A 23,927-nucleotide genomic window follows, 5' to 3' on the forward strand; every position below is an offset into this window, starting at 1 on the left:
TGGAATCATGTTAAACTTATAATAAATAATTCACATACAACATGTTAAATTACAAAGGATTAAATTGCCATTTCTACAACTTTTCATAGATTTAGCAAGTTTCTAATCCATTTTATATCAACAGCAGTACGTATGCTCTTCATATTAAATTTAACATTGAAGGACTGTTTAGAGGCATTATTTATAAAGCAAAAACAACGAAGTGAGCATTAACAGAACTTCAACAAATGTTTAGCTTTTTTCCAGTATCTGTTCTTAGAAAAGATTCAGGGGTTCTCTATCCACTTGGTAAGTTCCTTCCTCTTCATTATTCAGGAAGAGTTAATGTCATGACCTCCAGCTTCATTTTGAAATACTGGTTAAAGCGAACAATCGCATACCTATTTAAAGGGAGAGAGATTGAAGTTAAGAGCAGGTAACTCCTTACATGATAGCTAGGACTAGTCAGAAGTCCACCTACTACCCAGTACCCTGTTTCCAACACTAACCTGTAGCAGCTGCCAAACGAAGAAATTAAGAACGCAGCAAGCATATTATGGTACTTCCTCACCACCACCCCTGGTCCACCTTGCTGCAGCTTGCAAAACAGATGCTGTGCCAGAGTTATCAAAGGCAGTGCTTTCCCATTTAATAGTTCTTAATAGACTGCTCAACAACTGACAACTGCAATTCCAGATAATTCTGATCTTGATTATTGCAAAAAATCACTTTAAACTGACAAGCTTTTGGGCTCTACCACCTCTGCTTTAGCTTGGGTTGTTTTGCCATCTAGCGGTGACAAGTACTTATACTTGAGAATAACTGATCACAAGCACAAATTCACATTTGTCCCAATTACAAAATAGCACAACTAAGCCTAATAAACTGGGTTAGTCAGTGCAAAAGATTTTGAAGTGGGATCTTATACCAAGCTAAATCATTTATTTTATCACCTTGCCCAGTACTCAGTAGAGAGATGAATCCATCTGCTTGTGGTCATGAAAGACTATTTAAAAAAAAGCCCAAGACACACATCTACCTAGTGGCTACCACCAGCATCTCAGGAAATAAAACTTCACATTCATTGGCATTATAAAGACCCTTTAAAAAATATTCAAAATTTCCAAGATCAACATTCCAGGCAATAAGTAGTACAGACGAGCAGTTTTGTACAAGAGCCCCGTTTCTTGACTCTTGCAATTGGAAACGTAGGTCTTGTGTCTGCCATAGGACAGTGCACTGACCACTTTGCTTTTACACTTTTGTCTCTCTAACAAATAATGCTCAGTGCCCAAAAGCATTTGCTCCTCCATTATGTCCCTTGCCTTGCTACACCATGTGTTGTAGCCCAGAGGCACATACCAATTTAGAGAACTTTCAGTGACAAAAAGCACAGCTAGCTTTTACTGTCTTGTTTTCTCTTAATTTTTAAGAGTTATAGTCTGGTCACATTGATCAAGTCTGTTGCTCAGACCTTACAGCTTCTGGTAGCTGGAGTGCTGGACTAGGTGGCCCCACACATACCTCCCAGCCTCAAGTATTCTATGGTTATATGTAGCAAGCACGCTTACCCTAGAAAATCAAAGTCAATGGTGGAATATTTGGCTTGAATTAAAGCCCACAGACCCCAAAAGAAGTGGGAAGCCTGAAATGAAAAAAAATATTTGTGAAAGATGTTATTAAAATCCAACATGTAAGCATATTCTCACATTGAAAGTTATCCGTAAAAAGTCTCAAAATCAATCTTTTTTTAAAGTTATTTGATACTTCTTCATCAAAGAGTTTGGCAAAGTATTAAGAAACAATTACTGCCAATTGGAGGAATAAGTCCATTGGCCTCCTGACTCTCCATGTGTCATTTTCAGGAAAAATAATTGATAGCCTATTTCATAAATGCAACATTAAGTAGGCTATTGTACAACTATATACACTACATTAGAAAAACCACACAAATACAGCTATCATTCCTGCTGCTGCTATTTAAATATACATTATTTGACATGTATTCAGCTCCAGTGAGAATATGAAAATCCTTTTGAATCTTTGAATACAACCCTTAGGTCATCAGAACTACAACTCACTTTCATTACTGACTTAGACAAAGAGATATGATCTGTAGCTATGTAAGAGAGCTTCTGACTCATCAGCATTTACATCATACATTTCTCCTCTGTTCCAAACTTGCTTCCATTATGAGTGCAGATAAGTAGCCTGGAGGCCTATGCTCAGTTTCAGATTGAAAATATAAATTACATTAATATGTTTGTTAGTATACTTCAGATGAATAAATACACACACTGGCTTGATAGATAGTCTCCTTGTGGAAGACATTGGACCACCCAGGTTACAAATTGTTACTTCAGACTTCTGTTCAGTAAACAGCTGCTCACAGTAATTACCTAAATTGCTTCCTGAAGCTTGCATGTTAACACTTTACCAGAAGTGTAGAAGACGCATGCACACACACCTGGAAACACCTTGAAATATCAACTACTGTATGTACATGTGAATCTATCCTGTACCTCTAGAGAGCTTTATCTGACAGCAAGCAGCTTGGCATCTTACACCAGCATCCATTCACTTTAATTTGAGCTTTCTCTTAACAAAGTTTCCCACATTAACTGACACAAGAGCATTTGGCAGTATTTGCACATCATGTGTGGTCCAAAGGCAGGTCTTTTAACGGTTCTCTAAACACAACTTTAACCTCTTAAACAGTAGTATAACCATAGTTCAAAACTGACAAAGCAATGGTATATATTTTTAAACAGACAACCAACCTACTTAATAGCATATCCAACTTTCCTAAGTGAATGGGACAGCTGAATTCAACAGTAATAGTTGATATTTTTAAAGAGTAACAGCAAACAAGCTATTATTTTTAAGGACTTGTTTAATAATCATCTTTCTAGAGCGTGAACTGCATTTCCTCACTGCAATCATTAGCTTTTACCAGAAAACGGAAGGTAATACAGTAGCAACGGTGTGCCTGGATTAATTAGAGGACTGAAATAAGGCCAAACTGGCTTCTTAGCCTTAGTCCTCCTGTGACTAGTTTGGCATGTTACTCTTCAAGAGAAAAAGCGATCGAGCTATTGGGCAACTGTACCATTTCCCATCACATCCATCTAGCCTTGATCTTGTTTTGCAGGGAGGAAAACAAGAAAAATAATGTGAACCTGTAAAGGATCTTCAGAAACCACAGAGATGAAAATTTGAAAAAAAAAAAATTAAACAAAAGATTGCTTCTAGAAGTATACATAATTGGGACATTCAAAGGCCCAGTGCTATGCCTGTTCGACTTCTGAGGAACCGCAGAAGCACTTTGCTACAATTGAAATCAGTAAGGTGACCAAAACCAAATCTGAAAGCAACTCCCTGCTTGCCAAGACACTGCAGGCAAGTGAAGTTATGGCAGTACTGAAAGACTTTAGAGTTATATAGTTATCTGTATTTAAAATGGAAAATACAGTTAAAACACAATATCTCCTAGTATAACAAAATTTTATCTTATTTTAAAAAAGGCTTTTTAAAGTTGGAAGATTTATAGGTCTTTATGAAGCACTACCTTGCTGTCAAGAAAAAAGGTCATAAGCTCTAGCCAACTCAGGGAACTTGCCAGACCAATAGCCAGCCAATGGAAATATTCAATAAAAGCCCATCTTCTCATTTTCTGAATGCTCACTGGCTCTTTCACTAGGAATATTCTACAGAGAAGTTTTAACAAACACAGCAGAAACTTTCCATAGAACACACTAAGAAAGTTTTTCCTTTACACGATACAGTGCTCAAAAAAAAAATGGAAATTACATTTCCTTATAGAATAGCAGCCTTCTCTACAGTATTAAATATTCTAATCGTTTGTTACTTACCAGTGCAAACTGATTGACTTGGACATATAGAACTTCAACTTCTTTTTCACTGACTTCTGTGCCAAACCCTTTATATTCTTTGTAGGCCTCAAGGTAAGATCTGAGCCATTGTTCCTGTAATTTTCTGTTAGGATAAAGGCTGTAGTCTACCTCATTTACCCCTAGAGAAAGAAAAAATACCTATTAGAACCTTATGGTATCTCAGTAATGAGACTACAATCACATTACTGGACTACTTCCTCCTCCCCCAGCCCCAAACACACAGATTCGTATCGATAAGCATAAATATTTTTACTTTGATCTATCAGTTACATGTTGGCACGAATTTCTCACACACAAATGAGAGCATTCAACATAGCAGAAAGATTTGCGCTGTACATGTTTTCAGCCACATATGTAGTCTACTTCTATTTGGAGATTCGACAATTCTGGCTTTAGAGAGAAGCCTCAACAGAAAGTATTTGCATTATGAAATAAAAGGCATCCCAAACATGTCAGACAAATTACATTTCATAGGAAAAGGGACTTGCATGCAACAATATCCAAGGCTGAATCCAGATGTATATACACTGTCACCAACTAGGCTCATATTTGAGAAAAATGTATTAGATGTCTACCTCTCCTGCACAAACTATTAGTGTAGTTACAAGTTTTATCTCCATAACCACTCCTTCTGACCTATTTTTCTTCCTATACTAGAGACAGTCACAGATCATATGGAGTCTTGCCACAAGTCAAACCTGGGTCACAGTCCACTCCCACTAGCTATGATTCCCAAAGGATGTGAAATTCTTCTTAAGTCTTACTTTTACGAAGAGTGCAATTCCCTCATATCTAAACTCTTTACTGTGTCAGATCCACTTATATTTAGCTTTAAAAAAAAATTTATAATCTGATTTTTACTGGATGCATAGAGAGTAGCAGAGGTGAAGCACAACTGTTCTTCATAGGCAAAGAAGCACAGGCAAAGCCACATGAGCCTGCCATTTGCAACTGTAGAACCACACAGTACATTCTCAATATACACTGCTGCAAGGGATGCATTCACAGTATTTCATTACAGTAGGCTGTCTCTGCTGTGTCATTTCACAGGAGGATATTGTCAAAGCTGTGAGTTCTGTATCTAACTACTAAATAAACTTAGGACATGATATTCCCTTTTCTAGCTTAGTAGAGCTGCAAAGGAAGGGCATAACTGGCCTGCAAGATGAGATATTAACACATCTTGATACCATCATGTATCTAGATAGGGAAAAAGCGAATGTGCAAGCATTAGGGTTTGTTGGTGGGGTTTCTGTTTGGGTTTTGTTTCAGTTCTTGTTTCGTTTATTGTTTGACTGGGGTTGCTTGGTTTTGGATATTTTTTTTTAATGAAATCAGTTTACCTTTACCTCAGAAATCCACTTTTACCTGCAAATTCATTGAAGTGATTTCCAATGTCATAAGCCAGGTAGTTGTATCCAGAGTACTCATAGTCTATGAACTGCACATCACCTATGTGAGACACAACATTAGCAACATCAGAGTCCATGTCAAATGAAGTCATAGCCCTAATCCTTTGTTGTCCTTTGAAGTTTTGCAGAGAAGCAGAACACACCCATAGTTGTGCCCAGTTGTGTGCACTGAGACATTTCAGGGTAAGGCTGTGATTTTTATATTAAGACTTCCATGAATATTCATTCAAGAAAGCTCTTAAATAATTACTTAGAGCTTATAGTTCTGTTTCTTAACTCTGAATAGCAGAGTTTCAATTTTAACTTCTACCACATGAGGGCATCCTCTACCTTTAAAATAAGAAATACAGTAGAGGATCTTCTATTTAAACTTTATGTAGAAATAGCACATCAATTTTTCCCTGACTTAAAAGAACAGTCCTGTTTATTCTCACAAAAGTGTGTAACCACAGTGGACTAACACATCACACCATGTTGATATTTCCTGCTTTCTCCAACTGCACTTACAAAGCAAGACCATTCTTAATCATTGCTTTTTTTAACTGACTTAAACTACTCTGAAGAAACCATCAGGCTCCTCAAGTCCTCAAAACTATGAAACTATGTACTCCTATGTAAACAAGGGCTGTTAAAGCAGCAAACAGCCCCAAATGTTTCACATATTACGTTTACATGTAGTGAAGCTGAAGAAAATGCTTCACTCAGGGTAACACAGCATTGAAGCTGCTCAAGAACATTTACAGCACATGAAACAAAGCATTAACAAGATAAATTAGGTAAAACTACAGCTCTTGTATTTGAAAGGAAACCAACAAAATTATTAAAAACATCAGACAAGGAAGCAATGAGTTAAGAGCTCTTTGCATTAGAACATTAAAAATTAAAATCTTACATTTCCAACTGCTATGCTGAAATGGGCAATTTTTAGTTGCACCTTTCTCTCTCTCTGTACCCATTCTTTTGACAACTACCTATGTATTTACTCAATAAAGCCATATTCCTCATATTACAATGAACAATCTTGGCATGACTTAAAAAATGCTAGCTTTCAGAATTCCAGGTCAAAAAAAAAAAAAAAAAAAATCAAGAGTAATTAATGTTTCCTAGACTAAGAATTCTAAGCATCCAATATACTGCCCTCTCCTTAAGGTTTATGGGTATCACACATATCAAATACCAGTTTTGCCAAATAAACGTCCTGAGTTATCACAGAACAACTTTGTTAAAAGTGTTCCTTCCTACACAGTTCATCTTTACCATATTTGAAATACTAACACACTAATGTCTTCCAGATGGATAAAACTTCTCATTTAAGCACTTATAATGGAAGTGGAACCACAGAACACACACACAAAAAAAAAAAGAAAAAAAAAGAATCATTTAATCACAGTCCTCCCAAGTCAGAGTTTACCCTTACTCACACAGTAAAGGAGGACTGCTTACTAAAGGTTATGAGGTTAAACCTTTTAGGCTCTAACAAGCCAACATGAAAGAGGCCTGGAAAGTGGCAAGCTCCTCCCACGGAAATCTTTTTGGCAACGCAAAATTTAGGTTTTCCGAAACTGAAGGGACAAGAAATTTTACACCAGCGGCAACAAGATCTTAGAATAATGCCACAGCTTAACTTCTGCCACTGCTTGACATCCATATGCTTGTGCTTCTCACTGGTTCTTCAGCAGTACTTTTAAGAAGAAACTCCTGCAAGCTACAAGCAAGTCAAAATATAAAGCCCAACCCTGGTCAGTATTCTGCTACACTACTGATCTCCTGAACCCCTGAATATTTTATGTTTATTGTATTTACAGGGGTATTTTTCTTCCTCCCTCACACAAAATACAACCACAAGTAAAAGTCTACTTGAAAAATACCAACACAAGAAAAACTTCAATATTTCATGTGCAAATTTCATCCTGAACATACTTATGTGCTACTCTTAGGTACAGGTAACATTTAAAACTTACTTCCAGATATAAATGATATTACATAGAGGTGATGTTGTTACTAGGCACTCTTGTATGGAGAAATAAATGCTTGTGAAAAAGTGATAGGATAAGCCTTCAGTCAGTGCACAAGTAGCACAGTGCATGGCTCCACAAGGCAGTAACTGCGGCATGCCTAATCTGTAGCAGATGAAAATCTGGCAAACTCATTTGACATGACAAAAGTTCAGTGAAAAGTCCTGCATTTTTACTGTTCTTTTAGACTTGTGCTACTGTGGAACTCAACCTTACATTTAATTTTTGCATGAAGGCTCAAAATAAAAAAAAAGCACAGTTCTATCTGTGAAATAAAGAAAGCAAAAACTTTAAAGTTTGCTATAATATATAGTCTACTTCATAAAAGCATAATGCATACATGTCCCAGCTCTCTTGTTTTAGAAGCAGAAGCAGCTTCGCATTGTTTAAATATCCAGGGTATTAGAGGTTATTTTTAAGATTTAACACAGTTAAAAGATTAAACTGCAATTTAAGATACAAGATTTAACATAGAAAAGTCACTCCTAAAAGATATGGCTTAGATTAGTAGTTAAACAGCTAGCTTTTGTTTTGAAGTTTCTATTAAGTACACAGAACTTGTACATCCCACCATATCACCGGAAGCACACAGACCAACAAGAGACACTATTCTAAGTGCATTTGTGTTTTATTGAAGTGAGATGTGATTTAAAACTGAGCTCTATTATCTCTCTGAAGAAACTACTGTTATCAGTAGGACTAGAGATAGCAAGAGTATTGAGTATTTCAAGCTGAAACATGTTCCTTTCTTCCAGAGGTCTCCTAGCATAGGCAACATGCAATGTAATCTACAAAAACCATGTAAAGATACAAAACAGAATACATGTATCCATGTACCCAAAATTAGTTTTTTAAACAGATCAAGTGGCAGCCAATAGCACATCTGCTAGATGATCTCAGGAATCTGAAAAGTAAGAGAACAATGACACCTTCTGGCTGCTCTTCACTTTCAATGATTTAAACAAGATAAACACTTTCAATGTGCAAGTCCTAGCTGTAGTTACCACAGCAGAATGACGTATCCTGAGTTCTCTCCCATCCTGTTCATCAGGTGAGCCACTGGGGCCCTAGAAAACAGCTTCAGTAAAGATAATGATCTATGCTATGAACACATGTGAAAATTCACAAAGGGGTCACATACCCAAAGAATAATTTTAGGTCTAAATACCCACTTTAGCTTTGCAAAACAAAACAGGTTTTTAGATCAAAACCAGAAGCCTTAAACATACCTCAGTCTTCAGAAGCACTGAGCACCCACAGACTCCTACCAAAGATCATAGAAAACATTGGGTAGGCAGAGGGAATAAACATAACAAAACTAGCCATCAACCTTCACACTTAACTTCCTGGCAGGTGATTTTAATACATTCAAAAAGAGCACATACACATACAGACAAAAATTCTGACACTTGGTCTTACTGAATAGCAAATATTTGAATACTCTTAAAACAGCAGATATTTTTGGAAACTCTCAGGTCACACTGGAAAAAAAACAACCCAAACTTTAAGAGCATCAGAACATACGGTCTATAAATAAGCAGTACCAAGCACCAAGCATATTTTGACTATCTTGATGTCCCAGTTGTAATTAAAACCAACATGAATCTCCAAGTTATATCCTTCAAAGATTAGATTACACTGATAATTATGAGTTACGTAAAATAACACTCACAAATTTTCATATCCTGAGTGACTGAAAACAGACATTAACAAAACAGCAAGACAGTTCTCAGCCACAGCATGAGCAAATTGAAATCAGATGAGTGAAACTCCACTAAATGAAGCTAGCACTCAACGTGCTATTCCAGTCTCATAAATAAAATTTAAGAGCCTGAGACTGATTCTTCTTAAAAACAGTATGTGGCACAACTACAATTTTTCTTTCAAGTCTGAAAACTTAAGACTAATTTACTGCAGAGAAAAGTCTAAAGCAAAGCACTGGGACAAGCCATAATCATTCTAACTACCTTGTACAGGTGTGTTAGTATCTGTTGCTAGTCTGTAGCTTAACCACACACACACACCCCTCTCAGTAAATGTTCAAATCAAGCATTCACAAACAACGTGATAGAGTGTTTCTAAAACTAATAAATTTTGTTTGTGCCAGCTTCTGAAAAGCCAAATGAGCACTACCAGCTTTGCATGAACTTTACTGAGAAGAAAAAAGTAGTTAATCTTACAAAGACCATTTCTCTCTTTTAATTCTACTTTAGGGTCACCAAGGTCTTTTTAATACACAGAAGCCTTTGTAGATGGGAGAACAAATTTAGCAAGAGTACAGCATCACCAAAGCTGTTAACTACCTTAATACAGTTTGATGCCATTCCTAATGAAGCGCATCTTTAAAGATTCTGTTTTGTGTTCTTGCAAAATTATTTGCATACAAATAAAAGCTTTTGCTCTGCTACACAGAATTCCAGCAATACATTTATTTACAGCTTCTACTTCTAAAATTCATGCTCCAAGACTGATACTTTTTTTTTTGCTCTGTAGCAAGTACACTATTAAGAAACAGCTTTCAAATGAAAAATTATTCTTTCTACATATGGCATTGAGGTTTGGTTACTATGAAAACAGTACCTGCTGCACCCAGACTGCAAAAGTTTTACAATACAGTACACTTGCAACATTCAAACCTAGTTTGATATATTTATTTCATATTTTCAAGTCCCCCCCCAAACTGTTTATAACCAGCTTGAAGCCAAAGCAGTTCACATACCTCCTCCTCCTCCCCACCCTGCCCCCAAACACTAAGCACTCACACACTTGTTATTGTAGGATTGCTCATAAGTGATGCACTGCTGGCATTGGGTTTTTTTTTCCTTCATTCTGTTTACAAAAAGAGAAGCATATAGCATTTGTTTTTAAGGTAAGAACTTCAAGCCTACTGATCACAATATGAACCTTTTAAAAGAATTCCTCCTTTATTTTTTTGCAGCATGGTTTTACTATGAAAAATTACTATAAAAAAATCACTTTTATCTCATTGGGTCTGTTCTGGAATGCTAAAACTCAAGACAGTTTCAGTACTGAAAAAACCCAGAGTAAAAAAAAGGCACAGAACAAACAAACAAAAAAAACCCCAACCATTTTTGGTACTGCAAAATCACAACTCCAATGTCTGCAAGACCACAAATTGATGTTTTTTTTGCCTTCCATGTTTCCCCTACTTATTTAAGCAGAACTATAACCCATCATTGAAACTAAGTAAACCCACTGAAGTTTGGTACTGAAGTCTCAGAATTTAAGATTTATGTTAATAGCATTGTATATATACACACATACGTATGCATACACCTATAAACCAGAAGCTCCAAGAATTCCCTCCACAAGTGGTATTACACAGAGGGAAACTTGTATTCAAACCACTGAGTTTATTTTCTCAATTCACATGCATTCAGTGCTATCTGATGCAGAAACTGGTTATACATACACAGCCAGTTTTCGCACTAGAAACAACTCCAGCATCTTTGTATTGGTTTGTATTCAGAACTTACGGTGCATAAGCTTAAGATGTCAAAGACCAACAATGACTGATAAACTTCATTTCCATTCAGTCATTTACTTCATGCACTTTGGTCTTCCACACCAACAATTTCACTAAACTGTCACAAACTAATATGAAGGTACTAGAAGGAATGGCATCCCCACTTTAAAGTAAAATCTTGATCTAATTTGTTAAATTTGTTGTACTCAGCTGAGCTCCGGTATTTGAAATAGGAGGAAAGCTGTGCATTCTAACTACACAATGGCCATTTTAGTATCACAAGTTTGCCTTTAATCAATTCATTTAGTAACCGAACCTCAAACCACTAAAAGAAATAAAAGAAACCAGGTTTATACAGAAATTTTGTAAATTATAATGAAGGCAATTTTAAATAACATGAATTATGAGTTACGTTTATTAGAATAAAAGCAAAAATAATTTCTTTGCCAAGACATGTATTGCCTACAACTGTTCAAATAAAGTATGTAATTACAAAAGAAATCTTCAAGATGCCTATGTTCCTTATGCAAAAAATAATACTATGTTCAGTGACACAATTTAAGTATCACTAAGATACTTCATTATGAAACTGTCTTCCCATAATCACAAACCAGAACAATACACGTATTAAAGGAGATAAGGTCTTCAGGCTATTTTCTATGCTGGTATGATTATTTTTTCTTCCTAAAAACACTACACAACTGGAATAAAATTAACATGAACATTATGTACTCTGAAGTCAAGTCACACAGGCAGATTAATAAATTAATTGATTAAAGAAAAGGAATGCCAACACTCTTCCTCTGTAGAGAACATACAGATGAGAATTAGTTAATTAAGCATTTGCACAGATACCACTACCATTATATCGGGTCTCAAAAGCTCAAACTGAGTTCATTTGAACAAGTCAGTAAAACAACACCACTGACGTAGCAAATACAACTACAGCATAATCAAAGCTATTCACTACTTACTGTTTAGTTCAACACCTACCTCTTTTCTTGTTGTAAATAATATTCTTACACAACAGGTCATTGTGACAGAGTACCACTGGTGATCCCAAATTTGACAGTCTTTCCTTCATCCAGGCCATCTCTTCCTGAAGAACTTGAGGACTTGGAATGTCACTTAGAAACCTTTCCAGGTATAAGAAGTTTGAGACTTAGTATTTATCACAGTTGCTCCACACCAAGCATTTGTAATGAAATAACTTACCTGCAGCAACAGTCTAGATGAAAATAGTTCAATATACCTTCTCTGAAACCAAGGCACTCTTGCCCCTGGCAGAACAGCAGTCAAATGATTATTTCCCCCTTCCTCCCACCAAAAGCCCCAACTCTCTGAAAATTCTGTGCTGTAAACATGACAAAAAGTCAGGAGTACAACCTGAATACAATCCTGCGCATTTTAAAGGAGCAAAGATTGAAGGGGTTATGGCATGGATTTTATCAGCTTTTTTGCTCACATTACATTACTTCCTTCAACAAGAATACACAACAGGAAGTATTATATGTATTTATACAGAGGAAATAAAACTTTCATTTTTGGTTCTAGCCACAGAACTATTGGAATGTGATTAAATAGCCATTTTATCTTCTAGATTTTTCAATTAACTGAAGTTTTCAGTTTTCTTAAGAAAAAAAAAAAACCAACAACACAACTTTGTTAGAGCATTCTTTAATTACAATGCAGAATTCAGCAAGAAGCTGACATCAGATTTCCAGTTTCACAAAGAATGTTTTTAAGCTAGAATCTGCTTCCTAAGTGACATGAAGTTTAATGAAGTGTACAGACACTTCCACATTACAGTTTTCACTTAAACATATGAGCTCCGCTCCCAGAGAAACTTATCTTCAAATCAAGCTTGCAGCACAGAAATTTTATTTAGGTTAAACATGGCTCCTAGTTTTGCCATTCCTCTCATCCCAATCTTCCAGTGACTGACACTAGAACCCTTAGAAATACTTTATTTTTTTAAGTTCCTAAGGAAAAAAAATAAAAAGTTTTATTTACAACTTGAGAGTTACACTAGATGCTAAAACCAAAATGTAATTAAACTCTTAAGCTCCAGTGACAAAATCATTCACACTCTATGAGAGTGCGCATCTCGAATGATCTTTTCGTCCCCTGGATCAGAGCCTGGGAGGTGAAAAAAAGCCTTTCATTAACTTTACTTTTACATCACCGTGTTCTGAACAAATTCCTAAACTAAACAAATACAGGATGGCTAAGAGGCACAGGTTAGAAGGAACAAGTAGTACTACTGCAACTCCAGGAAACATGATTTTGGTATTTACCACAGAACACAGGTTTCAGTTTCAGACTAATGGCTCTCAAATACTGTTGAGACAACTGACTGAAGTAGTACATGATTTTACATTGGCTCTTTAAAAAGAAAAAGCTACCACCATTTAAGTGTACAACCAAGCCAAGAGCTATCTGTATAGATTCACAATATACAAATTGAAGACTCTCCTTATCTGATATATGTACATAGTGACTTCAGTAGACAAGAGTATGACAAAACTCAACATTTGACAGAGTTAAGTGTCTTGCATTACCACAGAATGTTGTTAAATATTCTTCTACCCCTCACCAGAAAGAATAACAACTCAAGAAACCAAATAAAATACCTACCTTTTATTTACTTCTTCATCTGCAAATTCTGTGGGTATGAGAGAGAAATATTTCCCCATCTTCAGCCACAGATTAGATTTAGGGATCCATCCATTGTGTGCATGAATAGTATGGATTTTAGCAAGCTGTCTGGCAATGAGTCTACAAAAAAAATAAGTTCAGCTTATTGTATTTAATATGCATCTGACAGTCTTTACTGCATTTTCCCCTATCAACAACAGAAAATAACTACAACACGTTTAACAGACATATTTAAAAAAAATCATCAAGGGAATCTGAATAGCAGCACAGCTGTAGAGTAGCACTTTTCAAGACTGGAAAGGTCACTAACAGCACACTACTTGAGAGAGGCACCGGAGTTCTGCTATAGTATATAGCATATATCACCTGTGTTTTCAGTTTATTCTAACTCACTTTTCTTTAGAAGAATTGACTCAAATTAGCTGCCATCCTTAGGGAAACACATTTCAGCATGAATACTGAATACATGGAAACACTAAATACATTGAATATATGCTAAAACTAAAATCTTAAGACATCGGCACTATTCGCTGCTAATAGTTTAGCAAATTGCATGGAAGACTATTTTGAATCTATTCACAAAAGGAACATATTAGAGCTAGAAGTATCTGCCTTACAAGTCCAGCCTCCTGCAACTCCACCATGTTAAATGATCTCCATAATGGCGATGTGCAGGTATTAAATACAATAAGCAAACCTCTAATGAGTATATAGTCTTCTGGGGAGGCAGCAAGGATCATTTGTTCAGCACTGAAATACCACGATAACTATAGAGGACAGTGAGCTGTCAAGAGTGTGAAGCATCAACTTAATGCAAGCTTATATATTTTTTCCCTGCTCATATTAGTAAAACTTGAGATCTTTAGACCTGACAGAACACCATAAATGCATCATAGGACTTGAATAATGAAATAATAATTAAATTTTTTAAAAAATAGAAAGCTTACCTGAAAATATCTGGATTGCATACATGCTCTGGATCCAGTGCTTCACCCTGCATGAACTCGTAGCACAGGCCATTATTGAAAGTACAGTATAGTTGAGGTGCACAGCCATGGGCCTGTAATACACGAAAGCTCTTCACTTCCTCATCTCGATCTACTAAGAGCTCGGTCTTATTTCCATAGATCCTAACTAGAACGACATCATCTGTTATGTCACCCACGTAGCAGCCAATTAATTTATTGGTGATTCCATCTGTGAACAGCTGAAAAGAAAAATAATGCATAAGCAACTTAAAATCTGCATCTGTATATTCAATGTGTAAGAAAGGAATGCAGTGCTGTTCCTTTGTTCACAAAACAGATGATTACTAGGTTGAGTATTAAAAAAGGAAATCTTTATGATACAGAAATATGGTGAAGAAAATTGCAAGGATTTTTACCATGCCTGGCTAGGGACATGGTACAGCACATGAAAAGAGGAACGAAAAAAAAAAGAAAACATGCTGCAGTGAACAACAGAAATACTACATAAAAGAGGCCATAACTGAAAGTTTAGTATTGTAAAATGAATTTTCACACAACTACACTGAAAATGATGGATTTAAAAAGCTGTAAATTAAAGCCCCAAACAAACCAGTATGAAAAGTCATAAATATAGGCGCACAAAATCAAAAATAATTTTGATGCACTTCAGAATTTCAGTATTTGCTGATCAGTGCACAACTAGTGCAGATACTCCTGGAGTTCTAAACTACTCACTCCTTTTAAAAAGCAAGACTCAGGTCACAAACAGTTCCAAGTTTGGTGGTTATCATCCTCCCACCAGCCTTGAGGTACTGACCGAGAGCAATTCAACATTTGATCAGTATCTTTGTCGGCTACATGGACAGTGGGATCAAGTGCGCCCTCAGCAAGTTTGCCGATGACATCAAGTTGTGTGGCTCGGTTGATACCCTGGAGGGAAGGAATGCCATCCAGAGGGACCTTGACACGTTTGTGAGGTGGGCTGATGCCAACCTTATGAAGTTTAAAAATTACAAGTGCAAGGTCCTACGCCTGGGTTGGAGCAATCCCAGGCACAGCTACAGGTTGGGCAGAGAAGACATTCAGAGTAACCCTGCAGAGAAGGACTTGGGGGCATTGGTCAATGAGAAAATGAACATAAGCCGGCAGTGTGCGCTTGCAGACCAGAAAGCCAACCGTATCCTGGGCTGCATCAAAAGGAGCGTGACCAGCAGGTTGAAGGAGGTGATCCTGCCCCTCTACTCTGCTTTCATGAGACCTCACTTGGAGTATTGTGTGCAGTTTTGGTGTCCTCAACATAAAAAGGACATGGAACTGTTGGAACAAGTCCAGAGAAGGGCCACAAGGATGATCAGGGGACTGGAGCACCTGTATGAAGACAGGCTGAGAAAGCTGGGGCTCTTCAGCCTGGAGAAGAGACCTCATAGTAGCCTTCCGGTATCTGAAGGGGGCCTACAAGGATGCTGGGGAGGGACTCTTCATTAGGTGATAATTCATTGTGATAAGACAAGGGGTAATGGGTTAAAACTTAAACAGGGGAAGTTTAGATTAGATATAAGGAAGAAGTTCTTTACTGTGAGGGTGGTAAGCTGCTGGAATGGGCTGCCCATGGAAGCTGTGAATGCTCAATCCCTGGCCATGTTCAAGGACAGGCTGGACAGAGCCTTGGGCGGCATGGTTTAGTGTGAGGTGTCCCTGCCCATGGCAGGGGGGTTAGAATTAGATGATCTTAAGGTCCTTTCTAACCCTAACTATTCTAGGATTCTATAATTCCTGAAGTTACCCTGGCTTCTCTACAATTTTGAGAAAGTACTTAAAATTCAAGACCTTAGCCTTCAGCTTCAAGCACCATGCCAAATTTAAAAGCATTTGACAAGACCCACCATCCTCACGTTGTACTTCATAACTAGTACACACCATTTAAAAGACTGAAAAGGCATTTTAAGTCTATATTATTAAGATGTACATAAATGAAATTTTTAAAGCCCTGAAATTTACTGAACCAGTTTCGCCATTGATTCATGAACATACTGAAGATAAAGCAACTAACTTTCCACAGAACAGAGCATTATGCTTATTATCTAATTACAACCTACTCACTGCTTTTCAAAAAATGATGGAGGTATGGATACTACAAGTTCCCAGCTAAGGAAAGGGGAGAGCAGACCAAAAAATACCCCATTCCTTGATGGCTGCTTGTCCTTTTACACATGATAAGGCCTAAAATAAGTTACTATACAGGCTGAACTCACGGAGATTCTACCAAACATCAGGCTAGATCCTGAGTTATTGGGCTTGATGCCTGCAAGGGTAACACAGCAGTTCTTAATTTCAAACTGCAATCCAGGACAGCTGTACAGCTCAGAAAACAGATGTCTGGCACTTTAAAAAGAACTTGCTAGCTGAGCAATACCCATACTAATGCTAGCTATTAGGCAAGTAACTTAATAAGGCATTAAGATCCTCAGGTGAGAAGAAGCTTCACAAGCAAGAATACCAATGTTTGCATGACTCCTGAACATTCTCCTGCAGTCTTAAACATAAAAGGTAAACAACTTAAAGTTGAGGTTCTCACAGCAATTGTAATTATATTCAATTTTTCTTTAGTGTTTACAGTTATGCCTCTTCTACTCCATTTCTCCCAAAACCCTAATAAAACCGAATTAAAAAAAGATTAAACCTTCCCACGATGCACAAAACCTCCTTTCAAGACCTTGCCTTAGAACAACCAGGAAGTAGATTTAAGTTGGGTAACATGCAGTTAAGACACAATTTTTCCTTGGGTGGATATCCTTCAAGCTTAACTTATCACCATTCTTTAGGAAATGCTTTGATTAAAACTACATGACAATAACAGGCAACTTCTCTACAGGTATCACTCCTTAGAACCTTGGACAATTTGGGTGTTTGGGGTCTTCTGTTTTGGTTTTTCTTGTTGTTGGGGAAGAGGGGTGGTGTTTGTGTTGTTTTCTTTAAAAGCAAAACATAATTCAGGAATTTTTACTCCTCCTAAAGTAAGCTTTATTTTTAAAAGTACTATCACTCAAACAGAAGTACCAGCTTATCTGTAAGTCCCAGAGGTTTACAGAAATCAAGCACTAGAAGCAATTTTAATTCCTTAAAAAAAAATTCAGAAGCTGGCTCAAGTCTCCCCATTTAGGAAAAGACTTTCAGAGCAGAAGATGCTATGTTTTAGCTACTGCATCTTGCTTTTCTCAGCACCCCTATGTGATGAGGTGAAAAACCTCATCAATAAATGCAGAAAAGGACTAGGGAAGGTTTAGTTGCCATCACAAATTATAGCTCAAGTTCCTGAGGAAAGATAATAGCAGAGAATATGAATGTCCTTCATTTTCTTAAATGGTTATGAACACACAATCTTGCAGAGATAGGTTTAGCATATCGGGTTACTTCCATCTATACAGGGTAACCATAAATTCATATAAACCTGCTTACTAAGTCACCCTGACTGACTCAAAATTAAGACTTCATAATTTATGGACACATTTTATTACTAGCTATTATTCTAATAACCCAGAATTAGAGACAAGTAATGAAGACTCTTGTCTAAACTGTCTTTATAGCAACTGTTACGATGTTAGTGCAAGTAAGAATACTGTATCATTTAGCATACTATCCTATTTTTTTGCTTAACACTTATCACAGATGTTTTAAGTTTTCTCCATGTACATAAGCATACCGTTGCAGCCATGCACATGCTGTATCAAGAGAGGGATGATGTGCTTGAGCAGTGTTAACCTAATTTGAACAGACAGTACTTAAATGCTTTCCAAGTATGACCTACAAATTATACCTTTATGGTACAATGTATTCATTTATAACCTTTCCCCTTCTAAGTGCATTGCTATTTAGATCACAAGGGATCTCCTGTAAATTATCTAGTTCAGATTCTTATTCTCAAGAAGGGACAAGTAAAACCAGCCACCCAGGACTGTGTCCAGCATCTCCAGGAATTCCAGACTACAAGCTGCCTGGGCAACCCACTCCAGCATTTGACCACTCCCACAGCAGGGAGACAAAAAAAAAGTGTTTTCTTGCATTCAAAACGAACTTCACATGCATTTTATGCCACACCCAGAAACTTGTCTGTCACTGGATACTGAGAAGAGTCTGGCTCCCTATTCTTCATTCCCTCCCATCAGGTATTTATACATACTAAGATCCCTGCAAGTCCCCTTTTCTCCAGGGGAAACAGTCCCATCTCCTCATAGGAAAGACACTCTTCAGGGCCATTTGCTGGACGTGCTCCAATGAGTCTGCTTATTTATCACACAGGGGAGTCAAGAACACAACACAGCACTTTAATATGGCAAAACAATCTAGAAGTACTGGTTCTTATATATTTCAGCATAAAAACAGAATTAACTCAAAAATTTTAAAGAGCATTTTGCGAAGTGATTTATATTGCACTGTCAATGAAGTTACAAAGTATCTTGTCTGCCATACTTAAAGGAAAACTGAAATGTAACACTAGAAAAAAAATCTTATCTTCTTGTTGCAGGGCCAAAAGTGAAATCTCTCTTCAATTAAGGAGGATCAAAACCACTATTTGATTTTGAAAAAAAAAAGAAAAATTCTATTGTCTTTCATCAAAGGACAAAGGCAACAAACAAAAGCAATAATTTCCAACACACAAGAGGACTATTTTAAATCATTGGAACTTGTGCTAACTACCATTTCCTACTTATAAAACAATCACCTAATAAAGCTTGCTTTTCACACCATAAAAAATTGTATTATGAAAAAGACAAGGCTCTAAGGTCATCAGAAAGAGTGATACTACCAAAAAAAACCCAAACCCCAATCCAGACATTAAGTGGTGCTGATGCAAAGAAATACTAAGAATTTGACTTGTTTATGCTGTTAAAACTTCTGGCCACTGTACAACTTCTGTCATACTGCACAGGTCTATTATCCCTTTGAAACAAATCTCATTAGTGTTAATAAAAAGAAATCCACAATAAGGAAATTGGACTCCCTCAACTGATAATTTAGGAACTCTACTTATTAGCATCTATTTGTAACATGCTGCTGTAAGTAATTATTCACACCAAGGAGTATTTTAGTTACTGCTTTTTAAAAAGGCAGAAGAGTTTGCTTACTTTTCTAAAGGCATTATTCAGAGTACACAATTTCCATATTCCATCATGAGAAAACATCCAATGTTTTCTACCAGTAAAAGAACATAACACTTTGTCCTACTCAGAATGCCTTAACCATAGCATTTAAAGCATCAGCTTAGAATGCCTTGCCTGAAACGGAACTCGAGATGCAGCAGAGCAAAACATGAGTTCTGTAACAAAAGCACCAGTTGAGCAGCATAGAGAATGGACTCAGATGACATGGATAAGATAATCAGTAAACTCTGAAGGCCACGTGGAAAAAGATGGAAGAATCTACAGAATGTTATGAATAGGGGGTAGAAAATTCTGGATATCCATTAAAAAACATGGCCAACAGAAGCCAAGAACATGATGCAACACAAAAAAATCCAGAAGCAAGATTCTGGCACCCTCATAACCTGTAAAAACTTAAATTATCGTGCTGCATATTTAGCACACTGTAATACATACTTTCAGGTGAGGTGATGCAAAGCTTAAACTAAATTCTGAGAACATGTCTGAAAATGATATTTATACAGGCTCACAGTCTAGTCAGATATAGCTGAAAGTTCAGGCTTTCTAGCTCTTAGGAACAAACAAACTGTTTACTGAAAAGCAGGCTTAAAGCAAAAAAGCTAGAAATAAACTTGACTCACTTAAATGCCGTCTTAGAAAGCAGCACATTGTAGAAACAAGACAGGCCAACTGAATCCAGGAAAAGCAGAGAAAACCCAACCAGAACATGAAGCATCTTACCCTAAAAGCACTCTTTTCAGCAATGATCAGTTTATTAGATCCCTGAAAAGGGCATGTAATGAATATGTTACTATCTCATAAGCTTGTATCTGGCCCTACTGTTCCAAGTGTTCAAAAGAATGAGAAGAATGAGAACAAAATTACGACCACATGTAACAAGTACAAACAGGCAGAAGCGTCACAGGGCATATCCCACAAGAGATGTGAAACCAAGATTTTTTTCTTCCAGGCTGTTACCGCATCTATAGAACTATAGAAGGCAGTATTGTGCTGCTGTAGAAACAGAACACGTATGTGAAGTTTCAGCACACATAAGTAGGAATAATGCCCAAATCTCCCCCCAAGTTTGCACATTAAAAGTCTATTCCTTCCTGGAGATCTTAATATACACTTTTTTAATGCTCACAACACTTCAAGTTTGCACTGCAAGATATAATTTCATTTTTTTCCTTGGAAAAAAATAATCTGTAACGGCACATCCACAAGTATACATCTCTCAAGAATTTAATTTCTTGACACAGAGCTAGTTATGTCTCCATTTCTTCTTTCTGCAGATATTCATAAAAAGAAGGCCTAAGTACAACTAGTAGAAAATGCCAGCCTTTGGTAAAATCTCATATTCAGCAAGACTTACAAGCAACATCACTCAAAGGTCTCCAGACTCTGTAAATATATCCTCTAGATCATTACACTGATCAGGTGAAAGCCATTGTCTACATGATCTTGGTGGTCATGGTCAGATGATCACGAACAAAAACCATTTAGCATTAAAAGCACCGAAGCTAGCAGGGAGCCAATAAGTTAATGGCACCATTCTATGGCAAGTTTGGCCATAGGCTGAACTAGCAGCTACCTGCTGAATTCTTGGGGTGCCCTGCCATGACAGCAGCATGGAGAAAGCAGCACCACCACTATCTATGCTATACAGTATTACTTCAACATGGTTTTGGCTACCAAATCATCAATCCTGGCATCTTCCTTCTTTAAGGAAGAACTCAGGGCAGTGGCAGTGGGAGGGGGGTGGGGGGGAAGGGCTCTTATGGTGCAGGTTTCTTATTTTTTGTTTTGAGTTTGGTTTTGTCTTTTTGTTTTGTTTGGGGGGGGGGGTGGTTGGTTAGAGTTTTTTTTGTTTGGTTGGTTTTGTTTTGTTTGGGATTTTTGTTTTATCTCTTCCCCCCCTGCCCCCTTAAAATCTTGACTGACATTTCACATCCTCCAAATTCCCAACATAAATATCATTTAAATTACATTCAATAGTCTCTTATAAAATGCTACAGTTGTCACCCCTTACAACCCTTACAGTTGTAAGGACTGGTTGTGATCTAAATGCATGAAAAGAAAGCTTTCTTTAACAGCAGAAGAAAGTCCCAAATTACGTATTTTCCATCTTGTTTCTGAAGAATATTCTCCTACCTGAAAATAGTAAACATCATCAGATAACTAGATAAGACTTTTAAAATGTTTTAGATCTTTTACAGATTTTCCGATACAGATGAAAACAACTACAAATAAATCACAGAATAGTTGGGGTTTGAAAGGACCTTAAGATCATCTAGTTCTAACCCCCCTGCTACAGGCAGGGATGCCTCACCCTAGACCATGTCACCCAAGACTCTGTCCAACCTGACCTTGAACACTGCCTGGGATGGAGCAATTTACCACTTCTTTAGGCAACCCATTCCAGCAGCTTACCACCCTCACAGTAAAGAACTTCTTCCTTATATCTAACCTGAACTTCCCCTGTTTAAGTTTTAACCCATTACCCCTTGTCCTATCACTACAGTCCCTAATGAAGAGTCCCTCCTCAGCATCCCTATAGCCCCCCTTCAGATACCGGAAGGCTGCTATGAGTTCTCCACACAGCCTTCTCTTCTCCAGGCTGAACAAGCTCAACTCTCTCAGCCTGTCTCCAAAGAAAAGATGCACCAGCCCCCTGACCATCTTTGTGACCTCCTTTGGACTTGCTCCAGCAGCTCCATGTCTTTCTTATGCTGGGGACACTAGAACTGCACACAGTACTCCAGGCAGGGTCTCATAAGAGCAGAGTAGAGGGCCAGGATCACCTCCTTCGACCTGCTGGTCACACTCCTTTTGATGCAGCCCAGTATATTTAGATTTCTGGGCTGTGAACACACACTGCTGGCTCATGTTCAGTTCCACGTCAACCAACACCCCCAAGTCTTTCTTCCAAATTTTGAAAGAAAATAGAAATGGAGTTGAATGTTATTCTAAATCAAAGAACTGATTTGCTGCTCCTCCCCCTGAAAAATTTGAAAGGGCCATGTAATGAGGAAACAGGAACTAGAACATCTTTGCTAGCTACCTTCCTTTCCGCTGTTAGAAGTCTACAGCATAAGATACATGCCATTAAATAGCCAGATGCAAGCTGTGCCTAAGCAAATACCAGTTCTCTATAATTAGAGCCAGTCACCAATGCAAACACCTATTTCATGCACAACTGGATTACCCCATGCACTGTGATGTGGCATATCGATTACATAAAACATCACCAGATGCACAATTGCTGCCCCACCCACTGGCAGCACAAAATCAACCCTTTACAAGGGATTGAGATTACCAAACTTCAACAGTAGTTTAGTAAGAATGGAGAAACCAACCCACCCTTCCATAGTATCTAACACTGCCTACATTTCCCACCTCCTGTAACACTGCATTCAAGGCAGATCTCAAATTACATTTTATTTCTTCCACAACACATCAGCAATGAGGCTCATTCTGCAACTCTTTATCTTTTCTTATTCTTTCTTTCACTCATCACTTCTCCACTTAGATTTATTAGCTCCTCGGAAGGTTAGCCAGTGAACTCATGCCCTCCTCTTTATAGGCTTAACTACTTCCACAACTGCCTAAGAGTGTGATGCCCTAAAAAACAGGTAAGCAATAAAAAAAAAAAAAAAACCTCTTGAAAAAAATAATTACACTGAGATACAAAAAAAAAAGTTAGTTTCCTTCCCGGAGACATTTTCTGTTTTCACTCAATTATTTCAATGCTTCAAATCCCACACTCAGTCTGTTTAAACTATGAAGTATTTTAACTAGTTCAGAAATCTGAACCTAATCAGTTTGTTACACAGAAAATACCAGGATCAACACAAGCAAAGGAATTAGAGCAGCAGCTAGAAAATACTGCCTGAGGAAAAGCTAGTTAGTGTAAGTCAGGAAGAAAACGCAAAAAGGGAAAACAGCTAACCTGGTATATAGAGAGAAAAAAGGGGGAGGGGGGAAGGAAGGTGTTGTTTTGATGGTGAAAGTACAATTCTTTGTAAGCATGGCCCTGTCTTGTACCTTCACATTTCATAGCTACAGAAACAAATTTTTGCAAAGAATTATAAAAATGCTACAGTACTAAAGTCATGCAAAGTGTTGATAAATCCAAAGACCTACATCTTGTCAACAACAAAGACAGTACCAAAAAACAAGCAAGGTCCAATTACTTCAGAGAATAAAAACCCAAAGTTAATTACATTTATCTGGAGATAAAAGTAGCTTGCAGGATTCAGAAAAGTCTTATTAAAGGAATTTATCTCTTTTGCAAACTTCTCCCAGTTTGGGCCAGGACAAGAGCACTGTTTGCTAGCGCACCATTTTTACCAC

The 23,927-nt window shown here is 37.3% G+C and overlaps 1 protein-coding gene across 1 annotated transcript in view; it reads right to left on the reverse strand.

The window, feature by feature from the left end:
* Nucleotides 1-23,927, reverse strand: part of ETNK1 (ethanolamine kinase 1) — a 27,800-nt gene continuing 3,873 nt past the window's right edge. Inside the window, exons 2-8 of the mRNA XM_062616854.1 lie at nucleotides 14,413-14,672; nucleotides 13,445-13,585; nucleotides 11,801-11,943; nucleotides 5,262-5,345; nucleotides 3,852-4,012; nucleotides 1,551-1,624; nucleotides 1-380 (exon numbers count right to left, since the gene is read on the reverse strand). Of these exons, the coding sequence (XP_062472838.1) occupies nucleotides 308-380; nucleotides 1,551-1,624; nucleotides 3,852-4,012; nucleotides 5,262-5,345; nucleotides 11,801-11,943; nucleotides 13,445-13,585; nucleotides 14,413-14,672 (936 nt within the window). The 3' untranslated portion in view covers nucleotides 1-307. The remainder of the gene's footprint in view (nucleotides 381-1,550; nucleotides 1,625-3,851; nucleotides 4,013-5,261; nucleotides 5,346-11,800; nucleotides 11,944-13,444; nucleotides 13,586-14,412; nucleotides 14,673-23,927) is intronic.

This window comes from Pezoporus occidentalis, unplaced genomic scaffold (assembly GCF_034315485.1).
Source record: "Pezoporus occidentalis ecotype Australia unplaced genomic scaffold, CSIRO_AGI_Poc_V1 ctg19, whole genome shotgun sequence".
In the NCBI taxonomy this organism is placed as follows: Eukaryota; Metazoa; Chordata; class Aves; order Psittaciformes; family Psittacidae; genus Pezoporus; species Pezoporus occidentalis.